At 43.3% G+C, this 22,395-nt stretch overlaps 2 protein-coding genes across 2 annotated transcripts; both read left to right on the forward strand.

The window, feature by feature from the left end:
- Window positions 1–4,721: 4,721 nt before the first annotated feature.
- Window positions 4,722–5,669, forward strand: LOC142458168 (olfactory receptor 3A2-like). Its single transcript, XM_075559220.1, has one exon. It carries the CDS (start codon window positions 4,734–4,736, stop codon window positions 5,667–5,669), a length of 936 nt encoding a protein of 311 aa, XP_075415335.1. The 5' UTR covers window positions 4,722–4,733.
- Window positions 5,670–20,721: 15,052 nt separating this feature from the next.
- On the forward strand, window positions 20,722–21,687 carry LOC142458651 (olfactory receptor 3A2-like). The gene has a single exon (XM_075559603.1). The coding sequence runs from the start codon at window positions 20,734–20,736 to the stop codon at window positions 21,685–21,687; it is 954 nt and encodes a 317-aa protein (XP_075415718.1). The 5' UTR covers window positions 20,722–20,733.
- Window positions 21,688–22,395: the final 708 nt, after the last annotated feature.

Consider the following 22,395-nt stretch of genomic DNA (forward strand, 5'->3'; position numbering starts at 1 on the left):
CTTAGTCCACCAGGCTGGCTAGAACTTTCAGGTTGAGATACATTGAGTCTTCTCATTAGCAGAACATGAAGGGGTTGACTGGAGTCCCACTGATGTGTAAACCAACTCTAGCTGCATCTCCAGCCACCTGGACATTGGGCAACAGCATCTTCTTGCTCTCCTCTCCCTGACTATAGCTTCCTTGTCTTTAATTAGTATCCACCTTAAACGCCTTATTCTTTAAAAAGTAAAATAAAATGTTGGTATGAGGATTGCTACATTATTGCTTGGCACCTTCAATACAAAGAAAATAATTAATTCCTACAACAACCTTGTTCCCTGAACTTGAACCTACTACTATCCTAAGTGACACCAGTCCATAAAAAGTTAGCCCAAATCCCAAGAGAACAAAATATTTCTCTCATAATTCCAAATTACATACTTATACCCTCTTTCTCTAAAACTCTATGAACATTTCATCATCATGTATTAATCTAAGACACACTGAGTACGAATGATGTATAAAGAACAGTGTTTTTGATAAGTATTACAATAGAAAAACATTCATAAAACACATAGTCTGTCCTCAAATAACTTACATGAAGTAGAGGAGATGGTCTCTATTGATCAACATATCCCAGAAAGTAAACACAGTAAGTTTCGTCATATACTGTGTGAGGGAGGTTTGAGAGAGGAGGGGGATCATTTGGAGATGGGAAATTTGAAACAAGAACTCATTCCACAGTCAGCATTTGAGTCAAGTCTTGAAATGTGTGGACACGTGGAGTTGGAGGAGGAGGAGAACAAATAGATGAAAGTGTACATACACAAACAGGTGGAGACTCACAGTGCTGCAAGGTGCCCCTTGCCGGCATTACAATGAACCCAAGAGGGAAGGGGGGGGAGCAATGGACTTTTCTTTAACAAAGAGCATGCAAAGACTTGAATCCATTGATCTCTATCTATTGTTTTGTCAATTTATCATGCACTTATCTATTGACAAACCCATCAGTGAGAATCAGTCCTAAAGACAATACCCAACATATACCTCCAAATCACATGACCACTGGATTAAGGGAGATCAGAGAGGGTGCCATCTAACATCTAGGGCTATTGCCTTTGTGTCCACTAGGTCCCGAACACATGATGGAGACCTCCTTAAAGAGCTGTTCATTGCGATGCACACATACAGCCTCTGCCTCTAAGAGAATGTCCACTCAGGTGCATATTCTCTACTGGAAGCTCCGGGTCAGATTGTAATTCTACCTGGCGGAATGTTTTGAATCCTGTAAAGAGAATATCAATCAAGAGGGGAAGCAGCAGCCCTCATCTAGGCGTCCTGGGTGCAAACACGTTGGCGGCTGTGGAGCCTGGGTGGATATTAAAGCCACCCGAGAAGCTGTAAGAAAGCCTGGCTTCCACCCAGACCAATGAACTCAGAATTTGTAGTACAAGATGGTGGCCTCAAGATTTTCATTTTCATGCTTCCCAGGTGATTCCTCCAATCATCTTTGTTGATAGTTTAGTCTACTAGGGGGACAGGTATTGCAGTGAATAGACTGACCAACAGGGCTTTGTAAGCTGTATTAAGTTCCTGAAGCTTTGGAAACTGTCATTTTAAAACAATTGAATCCCTCAGAAATAACAGTAAAGTAAAATTGGACAGATGTCCATGCAAGCTTCGAATGTAAGTGTGCAGAAGGGAGGGCTCCTAGCGGTTCCCAGTGAGTGGAATCCTGAGAGGACAGTGACCCCTTGGAATCCCTTTGGGCAGTGGTTCCCGACCTTCCTCATGCTGTGGCCCTCTCATACAGCACCTCATGTGGTGGTGACCCCCAACCATCACATTATTTTTGCTTCATCACTGTAGTTCTGCTACCATTATCAATCACTATGTAAGTATTCAATATGCAGGATGTATTAGGCGACCCCTGTGAAAGGGTCATTTCACTGCCAAAGGGGTCACAACCCACAGGTTGAGAACCAGACTTAGGGAGTCCTGTTTGTATTAAAAAAAATATAGTGCTGTCTGGGTCCAACCATAGAAACTCTGACTTATCTGGATGGAGTTAGAGTTGGGACTTCAGGAGGTGTTTAAGCTCCCAGTAATGCAAATGTACAATCAGGGTGGAGACCCACCATGGTAGAGCATGAAGAGATGTGAATGACAGACTAACTCCTTGTCCTGTACAGGAAGGAAGGAAAGCATCAGGCAACGAGGTAGCATCTATCCCAGAGGTGCCTTCAGTAATTAAACAGCTATAGATCCACGTGGTGGCCCTAGATATTTACAGGCTGCAAGGGGATCTAAGACCACTGAGGCACATAGTTGATTTCCAAAGAAAATGCATAAATCCCCTCACGGTATCAGAGAGAGGCACTTGCTGGATGTTTCAGGAGAGCTCAAAACAAAACAAGAACTCGAGTTACTTCAGACTCTCAGTGACGCTATAGGACACAGTAGACCTGCCTCTTGGGGTTTCTGAGACTAGACCTCTCTCTGTGAGCAGAAAGTCTAATCTTTCTCCCAGAGTAGCTCATGGTTTTGAACAACTGACCTTGGGGTTTGCAGCTCAATGTATAACCCACTTCTCCCCCTGGAGTGTGGTTGAGAGAAAAGGAAACTGAGTGAGGCAGTTTAACATAACAACCTACCCAACATTTTGCCCTAGACAGGCTCTCTTGAAATTTGCAAGACAAGGGACTCAGAGATTTGTAAGGACTTCCCCTGGAGGAGCAGGGACTAGAGCATTCCCTGACAAGAACGTTTATTGATACTTATAAAATAATATAGTTAGAAAAATTTTAAATTTCAACAATGTTATATTCCTCCCTTTCTTTGAAAACCCCTAATAATATCTTGATATTTCCTTCCACTTACTGTGCGTTTCAGGATTGATATCAATTTTATATATGGTTTAGCATCCTCTCTTCCTTACCATCTTATAAAAATTGTTTGGTTTTATGAAGTTATTTTGCTTATGTAGAATTTTTAAATTAGTGTTTTCTATCTTTATGTTAATATACAAGCACTCAGGTCTTACTGTCCACCATTGCTCTTACAGAGAGGCAGTTTGTCTGTGGGAGCTTGTGTGTTGCTGTGATGTCGGAAGCTGTCACATTTCAAATGGTATGTGGCGGTACCAACTCGGCACGTAAACACCACAATATACATTATTGTATCATTTTTAATCTTGCAATTTTATTCTACTTGGGTTCTTTAAGGATGTTTCCATCATACACTGTGAACATTATCTCAGTAGAATTTCCTGATATAAATGAGTGATACCTCTGGAGCATTTCTTATCTCTGGTGCCTCCTTCACAACTCCTGTCCTGGGGCTTCATCACCCCAACCCTGGCCAGTATCACCCTTTCCTTATTCCCCTCAAGACTGCAAGTTCACAAGTCAAACACTGCTTCCTATCCTATTCTGTGCAAAGGCATAGCACTGATCGTTATTTTAAAAAGTCTAACCCACAACCCCACTTGTTCCATGGGCAACAGAAGTATATTGATAACTTTTGATCTGGAGCTTGACATAAAATCAGAAAGACTTAGTTCAGTCTGGTCCTCTGGGTACTTGAAATCAGTGGAAGGCTTCCCTGTTTCCATCTGCAAGCTAGTCAACTTCCACTCACAGCAACCTTCAAGGACAGACGAGTCTGTGCCCAGGGGTTCCCCAGGCCGTATTTCATATGAAAGCAGTTTGTCACATCTTTTGCCCATGAAGCAGCATATGCGTTCCAACCTCCAGCTTTTCAGTGTGAGTTGTACTCCTTAACCCAGGGGCCACCAGAAGCCACCCACTCCCATGAAGTCAATTGTGATTCATAGCAACCGTGTCAGACAGTAGACCTGGCCCAGGGGATTTCTGAGGCTGTATAATTTCCTAGATGATTACCTCAGTGTCCTCCCAGGGATCAACTGGTGGATTTGAACCACTAACCTTTGGTTAGCAGCACAATTCTTGGCCCCTTGCATCACTGGAGCTGCTTCATGGAAAACCTGTGTTTGTGAAATGGGGAAATTCAGCTGTTGCCAGCAGAAACTAACCTACAAGCTATGGTTACAACTCTTATTTCAGAAGGTGCACGCATATAGACAAAGTCAATCATTTTAAAATTAAGTTGCTATTCAAACATCAGTGTAAGGACTGGGTTAACAATAAGTGTACTAGCAATGGATCGAAGAGAGAATTTGAATGTATAGGTTAGAGCAGGTGCCTCACTTCAGGGACATGTATTTGGCTGGTCCTTCTGGTGTTTATAGTCCTGGGTATATTCTCATAGAAGACATACCTTCATTTGCTCTTCACTACTTTTTGAAATCTTCAACGCTAATTTATGGTTTCAGAATCTTTCTAGTATTTTGAGCAATAAAACTTATTATCATAATTTAAAATCTGTTTCTTGGTTTAGCTGATCCCTCAAGAAGGAGATGCGTAAATTCCTTCCCCATCTGCCTATATTCAAAGATGTGGACTATTTTCCTCTCATGTTCCCAAGGATTGCAGATAAGAATTTCCAATTGAGGAGTCGCACTAGATATGTCAGCTGACAGTAGATAAGCAATATTGAATAGGTCACAGGAGGTGTGGTAGGAAGTGGGAAAACATTCATCCTGACAACAGGGAACTTACCAGGGGCGTTTTTTTAGTCTTTAAAATTTTTTAAAGGGATTAAAGTATTTATGCTGTGTAAGTACACTGGGGGACTGATGCCTGTGTTCTCGGACATCTCCTTGCAGGGGCTCATGGAGTCAGAGGCTGGGACCAACAGGACAACTCTGAAGGAGTTCATCCTGCTGGGCCTGGTGGAATCCGAAAGCCTGCAGCAACTGCTCTTTGTTCTCTTCCTCTTGGCCTACTTGGCCACCGTGGGGGGCAACCTCAGCATCCTGGCAGCCATCTTGATGGAGCCCAAACTCCACACCCCCATGTACTTCTTCCTGGGGAACCTGTCGGTGCTGGATGTTGGGTGCATCACGGTCACTGTTCCCCCAATGTTGGGTCAGCTCCTGTCCCACAGGCGTACAATTCCCTATGAAGCCTGCCTCTCACAGCTCTTCTTCTTCCACCTTCTGGCTGGAATGGACTGCTTCCTGTTGGCAGCCATGGCCTATGACCGCTTCCTTGCCATCTGCCGGCCCCTCACGTACAGCACCCGCATGAGCAAGGAAGTCCAGAGGTTATTGGTTGCTGTGTCTTGGGCTTGTGCTTTCACCAATGCACTGACCCACACTATCACCCTATCCACTCTCAACTTCTGTGGCCCCAATGAGGTCAATCACTTCTACTGTGACCTCCCACAGCTCTTCCCCCTCTCCTGCTCCAGCACCCAAGTCAACGAGCTGGTGCTCTTCCTTGCTAGTTTCATACTGGCAGGGACACCTGTGGTTCTCATCATCATCTCCTACATCCACGTGGCAGCTGCAGTTCTTCGGATCCGTTCAGTGGAAGGAAGGAAAAAGGCTTTCTCCACATGTGGCTCCCACCTCACTGTCGTTTGCCTCTTCTATGGGACAGGGATCTTCAACTACATGCGCCTGGGTACAGAGGAGGCTTCAGATAAGGACAAAGGGGTGGGGGTTTTCAACACGGTCATCAACCCCATGCTGAACCCACTCATCTACAGCCTCAGAAATTCCGACATTCAAAGTGTTCTACGGAGGGTGCTAGGGCGGAAGTGATCACTGAACAGTGAGGTCATTTCTTTCTAGCCTTTGTTAGACTAAAGAACTATTTCCCATGAGGGCAAAATCCATTTTTTCTATATCTATATCATGATGCCTACATACATTTATTCAGTGTTTCTCCTATAAGAAAACCCTACCTGTTTAATTTATTCATTCAATAAATATGTATTAAATTATTTCTCTGATCTACTCACTATTCTAGGGTTGGTGAAACAAAAGTCCCAATATGCGTGCAAATCAAATCCCAATAAAGACAACATAATGAACATTGAATAAGAATATTGATAATGGATATGAATCACATAAAGTGTGTCATATAGTGTGAAGTGAGATAGAGAAAACAAATAAGATAGGAGATATCATCTTAGGTTTTGATGAGCCAGCCCCTTGCCAAGTTGCTACCTTGTTTTTGCTGTGCTGAATTTCTGCATACGGTTGAGTTCAGTAGACCAGGGAAATATGGTCCTACAGGAAAGGTCCATTAGACTCACTATAAAGTTTCCTTCTGACGAGGACTTGAAATTACCTATGGATTAAATGTCAGAGTATTGTTATTAAACTCCTGGGCCTATACCAACAATAATTTTATTTTTCTGTTTTTCTTTCATATCTGAAAAAATCAGTTCTTCCCACCCCTCCTTCACTGGCATACCAGAATCTAACTGGAAGTTTGGTGGTGGTAATTAGGCACGTAAAGAAAGGGATAACCAAAACTGTACCCACTCTTCTGGAGTCAGTTCTGACTCATAGCAACAGTGCTCCACCCAGAACAGAAATGTACAGCATCTTGGGGTTTCTGAGCCTGGAAATCTGCACCAGAGAAGATAATCTCATCTCTCTCTTGCAGAATGGCTAGTGGGTTTGAACAACTGAACTTTTGGTTAGTAATCCAATGCTTACCTGACAGCACCACTAGGACTACTTATAGCGAGAGGAGTAAAGTCCACTAAAGGAAACAATATTGATGTCTAGATAGTATATCTTCAGCTCAAAAGAGGAATATTATATCTCATCCTCTGCCATCTCTTTTGTTCTTATTTGAAATGTGGTGACATCTTCGAAAGAACATAGTTTATACCCCACGATGTCCTCAAATATTAAATATCCAATATGACCATCTCCTACAACACTTCATTTTTCTCCTTAGAACTGCAGGTTCAGACCATGCCCATCCTTACATATGGCCCCTGGGATCCATGCCATGTTCTAACTTTCTCTTATCAGTAACTCACTACAGCTCCAAGTGTCTCCCTAGTCTTCAACCAGACATGTGCTTTCTCTGCAGATTCCCTTACACAGAAACAAAAACACGCCCACCTCATGCCGCCACATGGACTCTGATTTATGGCCATCCATATAGCGTGTCTGAGGGTATAAATCTTTACAGGAGCAGATAGCTGCAGCTTTCTCCCAGAGCGGCTAGTGGCTTGAACGAAGGATACTCTAATTCCTGTCTCACAGCAATTCTGCCCTTCCTGGACTGTGTTTTCTCCCAAGTCCTTGATTTACCTATACTCACTTCCTGGGCTGAAGCTTTTGGAAGGATAGGCTGAGATGGGGATATAAAAAAAAGATCCGATAAGAGGAGATGAGACAGGATTGAGAAGAGAACAATGAAGATCGAGGAAGGGGTGGGATGAGATGGTGGGAGAAGAGTGAAAGGTTAGACATGGGCGAGCGTTCAGGAGGGAAGAATGGCCGAGTGGAAAGGAGGTGAGAATTGGGGGTATCAAACAAGGAGATTCAGCTAGGTTCATGAGGGGAAAGATGGGCATTGAGAAAGTGAAAAATGAATCAGAATGGCAAAGAGAATAAAATTCCTATTGTGGATGACTTCCCCTCAGCACAGGACCATAAAATATCCAGAATCTCTATGGTTTGGCTACAGCCTTCCAAAAAGCAGAAAAATAGTCTTAATTTTTATGAAGGTACAATAATATAGTCTGAGTATTCATATTTTCTTCTGAGCAGGATATTATCCTAGAAAGACAGATGGTAGGACGTAAAAAGAGGGAGGGGAGGAGGAGACAATGAGTACCGAGGGATCCTCCTTCCACAACCTACAAAAATTTCACACAAAAAATATGCTAAATGCCTATGAGTGTGAATAACCTATGAGTAAAATAATAAAATTATAGGCACAAATTTGATTACGGTAGTTAACTTTGAAGGTGGAGAAAATGGGATGGAATGAGGAGTTGAAAAAATCTCTTCACTGTAACTGTATATTTGTTTAATATCCACATACACTTGGCCTTGAATTAACCTTTGTCTTTCTGAAATATGTGTGAATTTGGCTGGGCCTTGATTCCCAGTGGATTGACAGCTATTTAATGATTCAATATCACAGTATAGAATGGGGCTCCATGACATGATATCTTATGATCAGCGCTGTAAGGGCTTAGGGTGCCCTGCAATACCCTCACTTGAGTTACAGCCCTGATCTGATCTACGGGGAGTTTACCTGGGGTGTGGCCTGGGTCATCTTTTATCTTACAAGTGATCAAAGGAGAGAGAAGCAAGCAAAGAGACACACACAATACGACCAAGAAAGAAGAGCCGGAAGTGGAGTGCATCCTTTGGATGCAGGATCCCTGTGCTGGGAAATTCCCAGACCTAGGGGAGGGAAAGCCAAGAGACATCAAGATCTCAGGGGAAGCTGGGTTCCTGATGTGGAAAGGAGATAAGGACCATCCCCCAGAGCCTGCAGAGAGCTTTGCCCTGGAGCTGGCCTGTTTATCAGTTAAATCTATCTACTTGGGGTTCCTTCTGTCATAGCAGTGCTAGGGAACTGAGAGACAGTGTCAGAATTGTAAGGTTTACTAAAATTATGAGGTGGCTACACAAGTGATTTCTCCCTTTATTCTGTATTCATGTCTGTGCATTTTTAAGATTCACAATTTAAAAGTCACAGAACAGATATCTACATATGCACACCTAGAGTGATAATGTCTTTTGTCTCTTATTCTACTATATCTATCCACCCCATTTTACCATCCACTCACCCTGATCAACACCTATCTCCCTGCTGCCACCAACCATGCTGTGAGGAACAGCCTGTTGTGGGCCTCTTGAGAGATTTTCTCTGATAGTTATGCTTAAGAGAGGGACTTCTGAGTAATTAGGTAGGTAGGTTAGTAGGTAGGTAGGTAGGTAGGTAGGTAGGTAGGTAGGTAGGTAGGTAGGTAGGTAATTAGGTAGGTAGGTAGGTAGGTAGGTAGGTAGGTAGGTAGGTAAGGTAGGTAGGGAGGGAGGGAGGGGGGAAGGGGGGACGGAGGGAGCTAGATTAATAAGTGTATATGTAGATACAAGCAAACTAATAATCAAACTCACCAACATTGAGTCAATTCTCAATCATGGTGACCCTATAGGACAGGGTAGAACTGCCCCTGTCAGTTTCTGAATCATAACTCTCTATGGGAGTGGAAAGCCCTATCTTTCTCCTTCAGAGAGTCTGGTGATTTTGAACTGGTGGATGGATATGGACACGTCATATTCATAGTTACATTTAATTTTAATAAATCATCATACGTTGCTCTTCTGATTAGCGCTACTAGTCTCCACGCCCATCTACAATACACACTTCCTATTTTCCCCAGGGACTCACCAGCATCTGGGTGATGAATAACTGTAGTACTGTTTCAAGTGAGGTTTAACATCTATTCATATCGTCTTAATCATTTGGGTTTCCATTTCTGAGATCCTCTTTTCATATGCTTTGCCAATCTTTCTTCTGGGTCTTCATACTTCTTTGGTATAATTTCCTATAATTGTGAGTTCCTGAGATAGTTAACCTTCATTGTGGTAACCTGGCCAATGAACACATGTGGGATTAATTGAAGGGTGGAGATGGCCCGGTGAGCTTTGCCTCTCTTGTCTCTTGCTCTTTGGTCATCAGACCAGTGTGCGGCTACCTTGCTTGTTCTGTGCCTCAATTTGCAAGCTTCACTACCTGTGGGACACCTAACCCGTGGACTGTGTCACTCTAATGTGAGGTTCCTTCAAGTCCTGCTACGCCAAATTATTGGAATTTACATCTCTTGAGATGGGAACTGTTGGATGCTGTCACCTAGCTGACTGTTGGTGACCTACCTTGCTGTTTCTGCCTGTGCCCGGATAGCCCGAATTGCTCTACAGAGGACTACCCGGTGGCCCTCAAGACTTGAAGGACTGCCAGTTTCTCACACCTGTCTCACAGGAGTAAGCTGCACTGGGCCATATATACCGATTTATAATTTTATTTACTATTTATTTCTTATGTTATCTATCTGTCTATTTAAACATATATAAAATTATGAGCACTCTGGCTTTGTTTCTCTAGAGAACCCTGTCTAACATAGATACAAATACCTTGTTTGATTTAAAGGCATTGGAAATACTTTTCCCTAATCAATTTTCTGTTAACTTTGAGAGTGGTTGAACAGAAAATCTTAAATTTTCCTGGTTTTAAAAATAATATTATATATTATGCTTTTATTAATTCACATGGTAAATTAAAATCACATATACCCTTTGTTGGGTTTTCTCCAATGGTGTCATATGGGGGAACTATAGTATTGCATAATGACCACAATGTTAACAACATATACAATCAAAATCCCAAACATTTTTGTCATATCAAGAATTCCTTTCCTTTTTTTAGGCTGGGTATGGAACAAAATATTTATTTTCTTTTTTTAATCATTTTATTGGGAGTTCATACAATTCTTATCCCAATCCATACATGCATCCTTTGATTCAAGCACATTTGTACATTTGTTGCCATCATCAGTCTCAAAACATTTGCTTTCTGCTTGAGCCCTTGGTATCAGCAACTCATTTCCCCCCTCCTTCACTGCTCCTACTTTCCTCATGAACCCTTGATAATTTGTAAATTATTATTTTGTCATATCTTACACTATCTGAGGTCTCCCTTCACCCACTTTTCTATTGTTCATCACACAAAGAGGAGGCGATATGTAAATCCCCGTAATCGGTTCCCCCTTTCTAAGAAATCTTCGCTCCACCCTCCACGTATGGCCACTCACACCACTGGCCCTGATGGGGGTCATCTGTCCTGGATTCCCTGTGTTTCCAGTTCCTCTCTTTACCAATGTACATCCTCTGGTCTAGCTATATTTGTAAGATAGAATTGGGATCATGATAGTGGGGTGGAGGAAGCATCTAAGAACCAGAGGAAAGTTGTATGTTTCACCATTGCTATATTGCACCCTGACTGGCTCGTCTCCTCCCTGCCACCCTTCCGTAAGGGGGTGTCCAGTTGCCTACAGATGGGTTTGGGTCTCCACTCTTCACTCACCATCATTTACAATGATATGATTTTTTGTTCTTTGATGCCTGTTACTTGATGCCTTCAATACCTCGTGGTCACACAGGCTGGTGTGCTTCTTCCATGTTGGCTTTGATGCTTCTGAGCTAGATGGCTGCTTGTTTGCCTGCAAGCCTTTAAGGCCCCAGACACTAATTTTTTTTTTAGCCAGGCACCATCAGCTTTCTTTACCACATTTGCTTATGCACACATTTGTCTTCACTGATCATGTGGAGATGGTGTGCATCATGGAATGCCAATTTAATAGAACAAAGTGTTCTTGAATTGAGTTATTACTAGAATGGAGGTCCAATGTTTATCTGCTGCCTAAATACTAGACTATAAATATATGCAAGTAGATCTATTCCCCCCCATTCTATATGAATATATTTACATATGTACCTGCCTCGATTAAGACCTCTACAAGTATATATGTACATGCTCTTTGTCTCCTAGCTCTTTCCTCTATTTCCTTTTACTTTCCTCTTGTCCCACTATCATGCTCAGCCTTCATTTGGGTTTCAGTAATTCCTCTCAGTTGTATTACCCTTACCAGGCCTCCAACACCCTCCTTGCCACTTACTTTGGACCACTTGTTACTCCCTTGTCCCTAGGTTGGTCAACACCATCTCCTTATTCCCACCTCCCCCTGTCTCATCCCTCCCCTCACCCCTCCCCCACCGTCTGGAATCATCGCTCCTATTGTTTCTCTTCCAGATTTTTCATGCAGCCTATCTTATCTAGATTGATCTACAGAGATAATAATATGCACCCAATAAACAAGGCATAGCAAGACAAAGCAACAAAAAAGAGCACAAAATGACAACAAAAAAGAAAAGCAATGACTCATAAAAGAATAAATCAATTTAAAAGAAAGACAAATTTTTTTAATTTTTAAAAAGATAGAAAAACCCATAAATAGTTCAAGGTCTGATTTTTGGCCTTGTACCTCCCGTAAAGTTCGAAGGGGTGCCATGCTCTGACCTCTGAGTGTATCCTTTGCACTCTGTCAGTAGCTCCCTCCTCTGCTACCCCAGTTGCTCTTCTGCACATCTTTAGTGTCTTACCTTGGTGTCATGGGTCAGTCTGGGCCAATTCCAACACTGAGCCTCCAGTGTTGTCCCCTGTAGGACCATGGGGTCAACGAGGTGTCTCATAGTGGGATCAGCCATATGGTCCACTCTGTGTATTGGCTGTTCGAAGTGGGGATATCGTCCCCCAGGACTGGTGGGCTAGGATGTGCTCCACTATCTCTTCCTCCCCGTGTGCTCTGATCAGACATGTCCCGCTTCCCCAGCTGCAGCTTCAGTAAATTCTTCTGGGGGAGAGGCAGTTGTCCACATAGCTGGGATTGGGGCAGAGACCGCAGGCCCCTCCAATGGCTCCCTACTCCAGGTCAGGATGCTGCATCCATGTGCCTGAACACTGTATTTAAGTCTGGCACCTATTTCCCTGTGTAGACTGAAAGGATACCCTCCCATTGCGTGGGTCAGTGCCCTAGTCCCCTGCTACACATCTCCTTTTTCCCCCCTTTCCTTCCCCCCGACCTTTCCTTTCCAGTTGTCAACCACATGCATTTGGAATGGCCCCTGCTACACTACGTGGACTTCACCCCTGGAGTGTTTGTATACAGTAGCTTTTCCCTGTGTCCCTTTTGCATTTTTTTCTTTTCTTTTTTTATAAACTTACATCAGTGGACTCATGTTGTACTTATCCTTTTCTCCTTGGCTTCCTTCACTTAGAATAATTTCCTCTAGTTCTTCCCATGCGGCTTTATGACTCATGAGTTCCTCACAGCTTTTTAGAGATGCATAGTACTCCATTGTATGTATGTACCAGTTTTTTAATCCATACCTCTGTTGATGGACATTTGGGTTGTTTCCAACTCCTTCAAATTGCGAACTGTGCTGCAAAGAATATTGGAGCACAGATGTCTGGCCGTGGTTTGTTTCTTGCCTCTTCTGGGTATATGTAAAGTAGGAGGACAGCTGGGTCATATGGTGGCTCAATTTCCATCTGTTTTAGAAATCGCCAGATCAATTTCCATAGTGGCTGTACATACCTACATGTCCACCAGCAGTGGATAAGAGTTTTTGTCTCACCACAGCCCCTCCAACACTTGTTGCTTTCTGACTTTTTGAATTGTGCTACATTTGAGGGTGTTAGGTGGTTTCTCATAGTTGTTTTAATTTGCATTTCTCTTATGGCTAAATATCAGGAAACTTTCCACATATGTTTATTGGCCATTCTGGTTTCTGTCCTTGTGAAACTTCTGTTCAGGCCCTTTGCCCACTTCCTCAGTGGGCAATTAGTTTGTTTGTTTTTTCTCTTTGGAAGCTAGCAGAGTATTATAGGTTTTAGTAATAAGGCCTTTATCTGATGTGTCATTGCTAAAGGTGATTTCCCATTCCGTGGACTCTCTTATTACTCACTTGATGAATTATTTCGATATACACAGGTGTTTTGTCCTCAGTATATCCCATTTGTCAGTTTGTGCCTCCTCTGTGTTTGTGTCCCTCCCTATTTCTAATAGTCTATGTACTCCCTCGCACTAAGGATTTCATGAAAACTTTTCGTAGTCACACACACTTCTCCCCTCATTTCTTATTTCCATAGTACAGGGAGTGTCCTCTGGACATTTCTAAGGAACATAATGAGATGGACGTGTCTCAGATTTCATATGAGGTTCCTATACCCTGAGCCTGTGGCTCCTTGCTCCATCCTCGTCCAAAGCAATGTTGGCGTCTCTTTCTCGTTCATATAGTCCACCTTCAATGGAACATATAAGCAGTTTATTGGAACAATCTCCAGGCATCCTGTCAGGATGTGGACTCCTGAGTCACAGGAAATGCTCCCATGTCAATTCCCTCTTTATAGGCATCTGGGGGTCTGCTCCATTCCCTGGTCTCATTACCACTCCACGTGTGCTCCTCGCAAAACTGACGACACTGAAGAAGGAGCAAACAGCAAGAAATTAGAAGACAGGCTGAGCATGGATGAGTCAGAACACTATTTCATGGGTCTGATACAATCAACCCTAGACAATGATTATGAAATCCATAGGGATGTTACTGGTAAAACCGTTTGCACATTGTCATGTTCAGACACGTTTTTTTGAATGCTATCCATTGGTGAGTAGTGACATAGTTCAACATTTTGCCTCATGTAATCATCTCAGTAATCATGATATTTGGAGAATGCGCCCCTTTCACAGACCAGGACATGACACTGAGACCTAGAGGGGGTCAGATACTTGTCTGCAGTAAAATCACCAGAGAATGAGGTCTGTCTATTGTGACTTACTCATGCTCCAGGCTTCCCTGGTGAGAGGAGAGCTTGTTCCGCCTTGGAGAAGAGGGGCTTGGTCGTCGTCTTTGTGGATAGGAGGAGGAGCCAGAGAAGCACACTCCTCAACCTTTCCACAAGTTCCACAGATGATTCTATGGCCTCTATCAGACACTCAATCTCTAAAAATCTGACCTAGAAAGCTGCATTGAGAGCCAGCTCTCCTGAGTCCTTCTAGCACCACTCAATGCTTCTACCACCACTTCCAAAACCATATGAGATCCCTAAGACATGGTCCCAGTTGCCCGTGCTAACAAGTCCCCGAGGGAGGAGGTACCTGAGGATTCATTATGAAATGGAATTTGAAGATAGCTTCTTCTTATTCTTGACTCCTTAATTAGGGGCTCCTCTCAACTCCAGTTCCAAGGGGGGTCTGGGAATTGGCTTTTCTTTGCTCAAGGTTCCTATTTGAGATTGACATCCAAGGAAGAAAATGGCCCCATAAGCAAACTAACCTTGGTCTTCATTGCACTTCTAGTACCTGCATGACTCTGGAGGTGTGGACAAGACCCAACCACTAAGAAGAATTTCCATCAGCTACTCCAACTATCTGCACAGAACAGCTGGTATAGAGAGAGTCTAAGTCCCAGAAAGTGTGAGACAGCATTGTTGTACTGAGGAAGTGAGTAAGGTGCTTACTTTCTTCTTAGACTCTCTTCCTGTTTCCCGGGAGGCCTAATTTCTGATGCCCCCAAGGGGAGATTGTCCTATGATACAGAGAGTCTATTTCCCTCTGGGTTTCTTATATATAACTCCTTGCTTGCTTCCTGCGTGGACACCAGGGTCTGAATTGTTCCTCATTTTCTCCCTTGAAGAAAGCTCACTGACTTCTATGCCCATTCCAGGTGAGTACACTCAGGGATCCCTCTTCCCAAATCAGAGAAGGGTGTTCAGGTGACATTGATTCATACATGGCTTTAAAGTAGTGCAACTGATGCTTCTGAGGGAAAACTTACTCATGGGAAGAGCTGGGACTACAAACGGACTGGATCCTTTAAATCCCCCTCTGCTGAAGGCTTCATCTTGAACGAAGTCTTTTCTCTGGGGTGAATATGAAGATACTCACAAAGTTCAGTTTCTGCTCAGGACTTAGTCAGTCAACCAGGCTGCCTAGAACCTTCAGGTGGAGACTCATTGAGTTTTCTCATTAGCAGAACATGAAGGGGTTGACTAGAGTCCCACTGACTTGTAAACCAACTGTAGCTGCATCTCCAGCCACCTGGAGATTTTGCAAAAACATCTTCTTGCTCTCCTGTCCCTGACTATTGTTTCCTTGTCTTTAATTAGGGTCCCTCTTGAACACCATATTGTTTAAAAAGTAAAATATAATGTTGGTATGAGGATTGCTACATTATTGCTTGGCACCTTCAAAACAAAGAAAATAATTGATTCCCACAATGACCTTGTTCCCTGAACTTGGACCTACTACTACCCTAAGTGACACCAGTCCATAAAAAGTTAGCCCAAATTCCAAGAGGACAAAACATTTTCTCTCATAACTCCAAATCACATACCTGTACACTCTTTCTCTGACATTCTATGAATATTTAATCATCATTATGTATTAACCTAAGAAACACTGAGTACTAATCATGTACAGAGAACAGTGTTATTGATAAGTGTTATAATAAAAAAATTGATCAAACACATAGTCTGTCTCCAAAAAACTTATGATGAAGTAGAGGAGATGGTCTCTATTGATCAACGAATCCTGGAAAGTAAACACAGTAAGTTTCGTCACACACTGTATGAGGGAGGTTTGAGAGGAGAGGGATCATTTGGAGATGGGAAATCTGAAACAAGAACTCATTCCACAGCCAGCATTTGAGTCAAGTCTTGAAATGTGTGGACACATGGAGTTGGAGGAGGAGGAGAACAAATGGATGAAAGTGTGTAAACACAAACAGGTGGAGACTCACAGTGCTTCAAGGTGTCCCCTGCTGGCATTAAAATGAACCCAAGAGGGAAGGCAGGGAGCAATGGACTTTTCTTTAACAAAGAGCATGCAAAGACTTGCAATCCATTAATCTGTATCCATTGTTTAGTCAAATTATCATACACATATCCATTGACAAACCCATCAGTGAGAATCAGCCTAAGGACAATACCTAACAAACACCTCCAAATCACATGACCACTGGATTACGGGAGATCAGAGAGGGCACCATCTAACGTCTAGGGCTATTGCCTTTGTGTCCACTAGGTCCTGAACACATGATGGAGACCTCCTTAAAGAGCTGGTCATTGGATACACAGATATAGCCTCTGCCTCTAAGATAGGGTCCACTCAGGTGCATATTCTCTACTGGAAGCTGCAGGTCAGATTGTAATTCTACCTGGACTGCAAGGCCACGTGGAGGAGTTTGTGGAGGAATGGTTTAAATCCTGTAAAGAGAAAATCGATGAAGAGGGGAAGCACCACCCCTCATCTAGGCGTCCTGGGTGCAAACACGTTGGTGGCTCTGGAGTCTGGGTGGATATTAAAGCCACCCGAGAAGCTGTAAGAAAGCCTGGCTTCCACCCAGACCAATGAACTCAGAATTTGTAGCACAAGATTTTGGCCTCAAGATTTTCATTTTCATGCTTCCCAGGTGATTCCACCAATTATCTTTGTTGATAATCCAGTCTACTAGGGGGACAGGTATTGCAACTGAATACACTGACCACCAGGGCTTTGCAAGCTGTCTTAAATTTCTGAAACTTTGGAAACTGTCATTTTAGAACAATTGTGTCCTTCAGCATTATCAGTAAGGTAAAATTAGACGCATGTCCATGCAAGCTTCCAATGTAAGGGTGCCCAAGGGAGGGCTAATAGCAGTTCCCAGTCAGTGACCCATTGGAATCCCTTCGGACAGTGGTTTCCGACCTTCCTCAGGCTGCGGCCCTCTCATACAGCGCCTCATGTAGTGGTGACCTCCAAACATCACATTATTTTTGTTGCTTAATCACTGTAGTTTTACTACCATTATGAATTTGAATGTATATATCTGATATACAGAATGTATTTGGTGACCCCTGTGAAATGGTCGTTTCACTCCCAGAGGGGTTACAACTCATAGGTTGAGAAACAATGCCTTAGGGAGTCCTTTTTGTTTAAAGAAAAATTGTTCTCTCTGGATCCATCCTTAGAGACTGTGACTTATCTGGATGGAGTTGGAGTTCTGACATCTGTGGGTGTTTAAGCTCCCAGTAATGCAAATGCACAACCAGGGTGGAGACCCACCATGGTAGAGCATGCAGAGATGTGAATGACAGACTAACTCCTTGTCCTCTACGGGAAGGAAGGAAAGCATCAGGCAACGAGGTAGCGTCCATATGTAAATTGCCTTCAGGAATTTAACAGCTACAGATCCATGTGGTGGCTCTTTCATATTTGCAGGCTGCAAGGGGATTCAAGGCCACTGAGGCACATAATTGATTTGCAAAGAAAAGGCACAAATCCCCTCACAGCATCAGAGAGAGGCACTGGCTGGATGTTTCAGGGGAGCGCAAAACAAAACAAGAACTCCCTGCCATTGAGTTCCTTCTGACTCGCAGTGACCCTATAGGACAGAGTAGACCTGCCTCTTGGGGTTTCTGAGACTAGACCTCTCTCTGTGAGCAGAAAGTCTAATCTTTCTCCCAGAGTAGCTCGTGGTTTTGAACAACTGACCTTGGGGTTTGCAGCTCAATGTATCATCCACTTCTCCCCCTGGAGTGTGGTTGACAGAAAATGAAACTGACTGGGGAAGTTTAACATAACACCCTACCCAACATTTTGCCCTAGACAGGCTCTCTTGAAATTTGCAAGACAAGGGACTCAGAGATTTGTAAGGACTTACCCTGGAGGAGCAGGGACTAGAGCATTCACTGACAAGAACATTTATTGATACTTAAAAAATAAGATAGAAACATTTAAAAACTCAATAATGTTATATTCCTACACCTCTTTTTTTATGGCTCTTTTCAGTGTATTGCATGAAGGAGTTACACTAGTCCAAGTTAAAAGTGGACCCCAAAGGGTTACATCATACAAGCTGTGAGGTTTTAAACTTGTGACAAGGGACAGGGGGAATTTTTCTACTCATTGCAAGGAAATCCTCACTTAAGCTTCTGTGAGCCACAAGCACTTAAAACCCATGAACCTTCAGCTGGTCGTCCTTAGCCAGTCCAATCTCTACAAGGAACTGGCATATGCTCTTGCGCTGGTCACCCTGGAGCTGAATCACTTCTCCATATTCTGGATGCTCAATCGCAGTACCATGGCAGGCAAATTTCTTCTTAAAGGCCTTCACTAGCTTCTTTTTGTTGTAGTCATCAGCGATCCCTTGGACAGTGGTCAGGGTCTTCCTGCTGTTGCGCTGTTGAATTCTTATATGGATATAATCCTCTGTCCCCGAGGGAGCAGGTCATCACCCTGACTTGCATCAGCAAAGGGGTCGAAAGAGTGGAGGTTCTGGATAGCGGACATACGATACGATTCCTTTTCCTTGGTGGAAACGGCCTGCAGAAGGCGGCAGCTGGAGAAGGCGGGCAGAGGGGACCGATGGTCGGGAAGCGAGGGGGCTCGAGGGGGAGGCTGCTGAGTCCTCGGCGGCCCCTCTTTGAAAACCACTAGCCATATCTTGATATTTCCTTCCACTTACTGTGTGTTTCAGGATTGATATCAAATTTTAAACATAGTTTCACATCCTCTCTTCCTTAGCATCTTATAAAAATTGTTTGGTTTTATGAAGTTATTCAGTTTATGTAGAATTTTTAAATTAGTGTTTTCCATCTTTATGTTAATATACAAGCACTCATGTCTTACTGTCCACCATTTTGTCTTACGGACAGGCAGTTTGTCTGTGGGAGCTTGTGTGTTGCTGTGATGTCGGAAGCTGTCACATTTCAAATGCTATATGTCGGTACCGACCCGATGGCACTTACCCACCTAACATATATTATTGTATATTTTTTAATCTTGCAATTTTATTCTACTTGAATTCTTAAAGGATTTTTCAATCATGCACTGTGAACATTATATTAGTAGAATTTCCTGATATAAATGAATAATACCTCAAGAGCATTTCTTATCTCTGGTGCCTCCTTCATAACTCCTGTCTTGGGGATTCATCACCCCAACCCTGGCCCTTATCACCCTTTGCTATTTCCCCTCAAGACTGCAAGTTCACAAGTCAAACACTGCTTCCTATCCTATTCTGTGCAAAGGAATGGAATTGATCATTATAAAAAAAATGTCTAACCTGTAACCCCATATTTCCATGGGCAACAGAAGCATATTGACAAGTTTTGATCTGGAACTTGATATAAAATCAGAAAGACATAGTTCAATCTCACCATCTGGGTACTTGAGATCAGTGGAAGGCTGCCCTGCTTCCATCTGCAAGCTAGTCAACTTCCACTCAGATTAACCTTCAAGGACAGACTAGACTGTGCCCTGGGGTTCCCCAGGTCGTATTTCATATGAAAGCAATTTGTCACATCTTTCACCCTTGAAGCAGTGTATGCGTTCCAACCTCCAGCTTTTCAGTTTGCAGTTGAACTCCTTAACCCAAGGGCCACCAGAAGGCCACCTACTGCCATGAAGTCAATTGTGATTTATAGCAACCGTGTCAGACAGTAGACCTGCCCCAGAGGATATCTGAGGCTGCATAATTTTCAAGAAGATTGCCTCATAGTCCTGCCAGGGATCAACTGGTGGATTTGAACCACTAACCTTTGGTTAGCAGCACAATTCTTAGCCCCTTGTACCACTGGAGCTGCTTCATGGAAAACCTGTGGTTGTGAAATGAGGAAATTCAGTTTCTATTCAAAATTCATTGTAAGGACTGGGCTAACAACAAGGGTACTATCAATGGATAAAGAGAATTTGAATGTGTAGTTTAGAGCAGGTGCCTCACTTCAGGAACATGTATTTGGCTGGCCCTTCTGGGGTTTCCATTCCTGAGTATCTTCTCTTAGAAGACATACCTTCATTTGCTAATCACTACGTTTTGAAATCTTCAACACTAATTTATGGTTTCAGAATCTTTCTAGTATTTTGAGCAATAAAGCTTATTATCATAATGTAAAACTGTTTCTTGATTTACATAATCCCTCAAGAAAGAGATGGAGACATTCCATTCCCATCTGCCTATATTCAAACATGTGGACTATTTTCCTCTTATGTTCCCAAGGATTGCCGATAGGAATTTCCAAATGGGAAGAGTGGTTCTGACAGAAGATAAGCAATATTGAATGGGACAGGGAGGTGTGGCCTAGGAAGTAGGAAAACATTCATCCGTATAAAAGGGAACTTACCATGGGCTTTCCCCTCCTTTTTTTTAGTCTTTAAAGCTTTCGAAAAGGTTTAAAGTATTTATGCTGAGTAAGTACACTGAGGTACTGATGCCTCCACTCTCGGACATCTCCTTGCAGGGACTCATGGAGTCAGACCCTGGGACCAACAGGACAACTCTGAAGGAGTTCATCCTGCTGGGCCTAGTGGAATCCGAAAGCCTGCAGCCACTGCTCTTTGTTCTCTTCCTCTTGGCCTACTTGGTCACCGTGGGGGGCAACCTCAGCATCCTGGCAGCCATCTTGATGGAGCCCAAACTCCACACCCCCATGTACTTCTTCCTGGGGAACCTGTCGGTGCTGGATGTTGGGTGCATCACGGTCACTGTTCCTCCAATGTTGGGTCGTCTCCTGTCCCACAGGCGTACAATTCCCTATGAAGCTTGCCTCTCACAGCTCTTCTTCTTCCATCTACTGGTTGGGATGGACTGCTTCCTGTTGACAGCCATGGCCTATGACCGCTTCCTGGCCATCTGCCGGCCCCTCACATACAGCACACGCATGAGCAAGGAAGTCCAGAGGACATTGGTGGCTGCATCCTGGGCTTGTTCCTTCAGCAACGCACTGACCCACACTATTGCTCTATCTACTCTAACCTTCTGTGGCCCCAATGAGGTCAATCACTTCTACTGTGACCTCCCACAGCTCTTCCAGCTCTCTTGCTCCAGCACCCAAGTCAACGAGCTGCTGCTCTTTGGTGTAGGTTTCATTATGGCAGGTTCCCCTGTGGTTCTCATCATCATCTCCTACATCCACGTGGCAGCTGCAGTTCTTCGGATCCGTTCAGTGGAGGGGAGGAAAAAGGCTTTCTCCACATGTGGCTCCCACCTCACTGTCGTTTGCCTCTTCTATGGGACAGGGATCTTCAACTACATGCGCCTGGGTTCAGAGGAGGCTTCAGATAAGGACAAAGGGGTGGGGGTTTTCAACACGGTCATCAACCCCATGCTGAACCCACTCATCTACAGCCTCAGAAATTCCGACATTCAAGGTGTTCTACGGAGGGTGCTAGGATGGAAGAGATCGTTGAATGGAGAGTGAGGTCATTTCTGTCTTGCCTTTGTTACAGTAAAGAATTATTTCTCATGAGGACAAATTCCATTTTTTTCTATATCATGAGGCCTCAATACTTTTGTTCAGTGTTTCTCCTTTAAGAAAACCTTACCTGGTTCATATATTCATTCAATAAATATGTATTAATTTATTTCTCTGATCGACTCACTATTCTAGTGTTGATCAATCAAAAGTCTCGATATGCATGTAAGTCACAACCGATAAATAAAGGAACATACATATTGAATAAGAACCACCTAGAGGGTATCACAGAGTGTGATTTGCAATAGAGAGTGCAAATAAGATCACAGACATCATCTTAGGATCTACGAACCAGCCCCTTGCCAAGTTGCACCTTGTTTTTGCCTGTGCTGAATTTTTGGATAGAGTTGAAGCTTTGGAAGTTCAGTAGACCAGGGATATATGGTCCTGCAGGGAGAGTGCATTCGGTTAATTACAACGTGGGTCCCTTAGAATCACTATAAAGTTTTCTTCTGATGAGGACTTGAAATTCCTTCTAGATGAAATGTCAGAGTATTGTTACTTAACTCCTGGGCCCATTACCAACAATATTTTTATTTTTCTATCTCTTTCATATCTGAGAAAATCAGTTCTCCCCACCCTCCCACATGACACACAGGAATCTAACCGAATATTTGGTGGTGGTAATTAGGTATCTAAAAAAGTGATAACCAA

The sequence above is a fragment of the Tenrec ecaudatus genome, chromosome 10 (genome assembly GCF_050624435.1).
Source record: "Tenrec ecaudatus isolate mTenEca1 chromosome 10, mTenEca1.hap1, whole genome shotgun sequence".
NCBI lineage: Eukaryota > Metazoa > Chordata > Mammalia > Afrosoricida > Tenrecidae > Tenrec > Tenrec ecaudatus.

Coding starts and splice junctions, on each gene's coding strand:
- LOC142458651 (XM_075559603.1), top strand. CDS start 20,734: ATGGAGTCAGACCCTGGGACCAACAGGACAACTCTGAAGGAGTTCATC.
- LOC142458168 (XM_075559220.1), top strand. CDS start 4,734: ATGGAGTCAGAGGCTGGGACCAACAGGACAACTCTGAAGGAGTTCATC.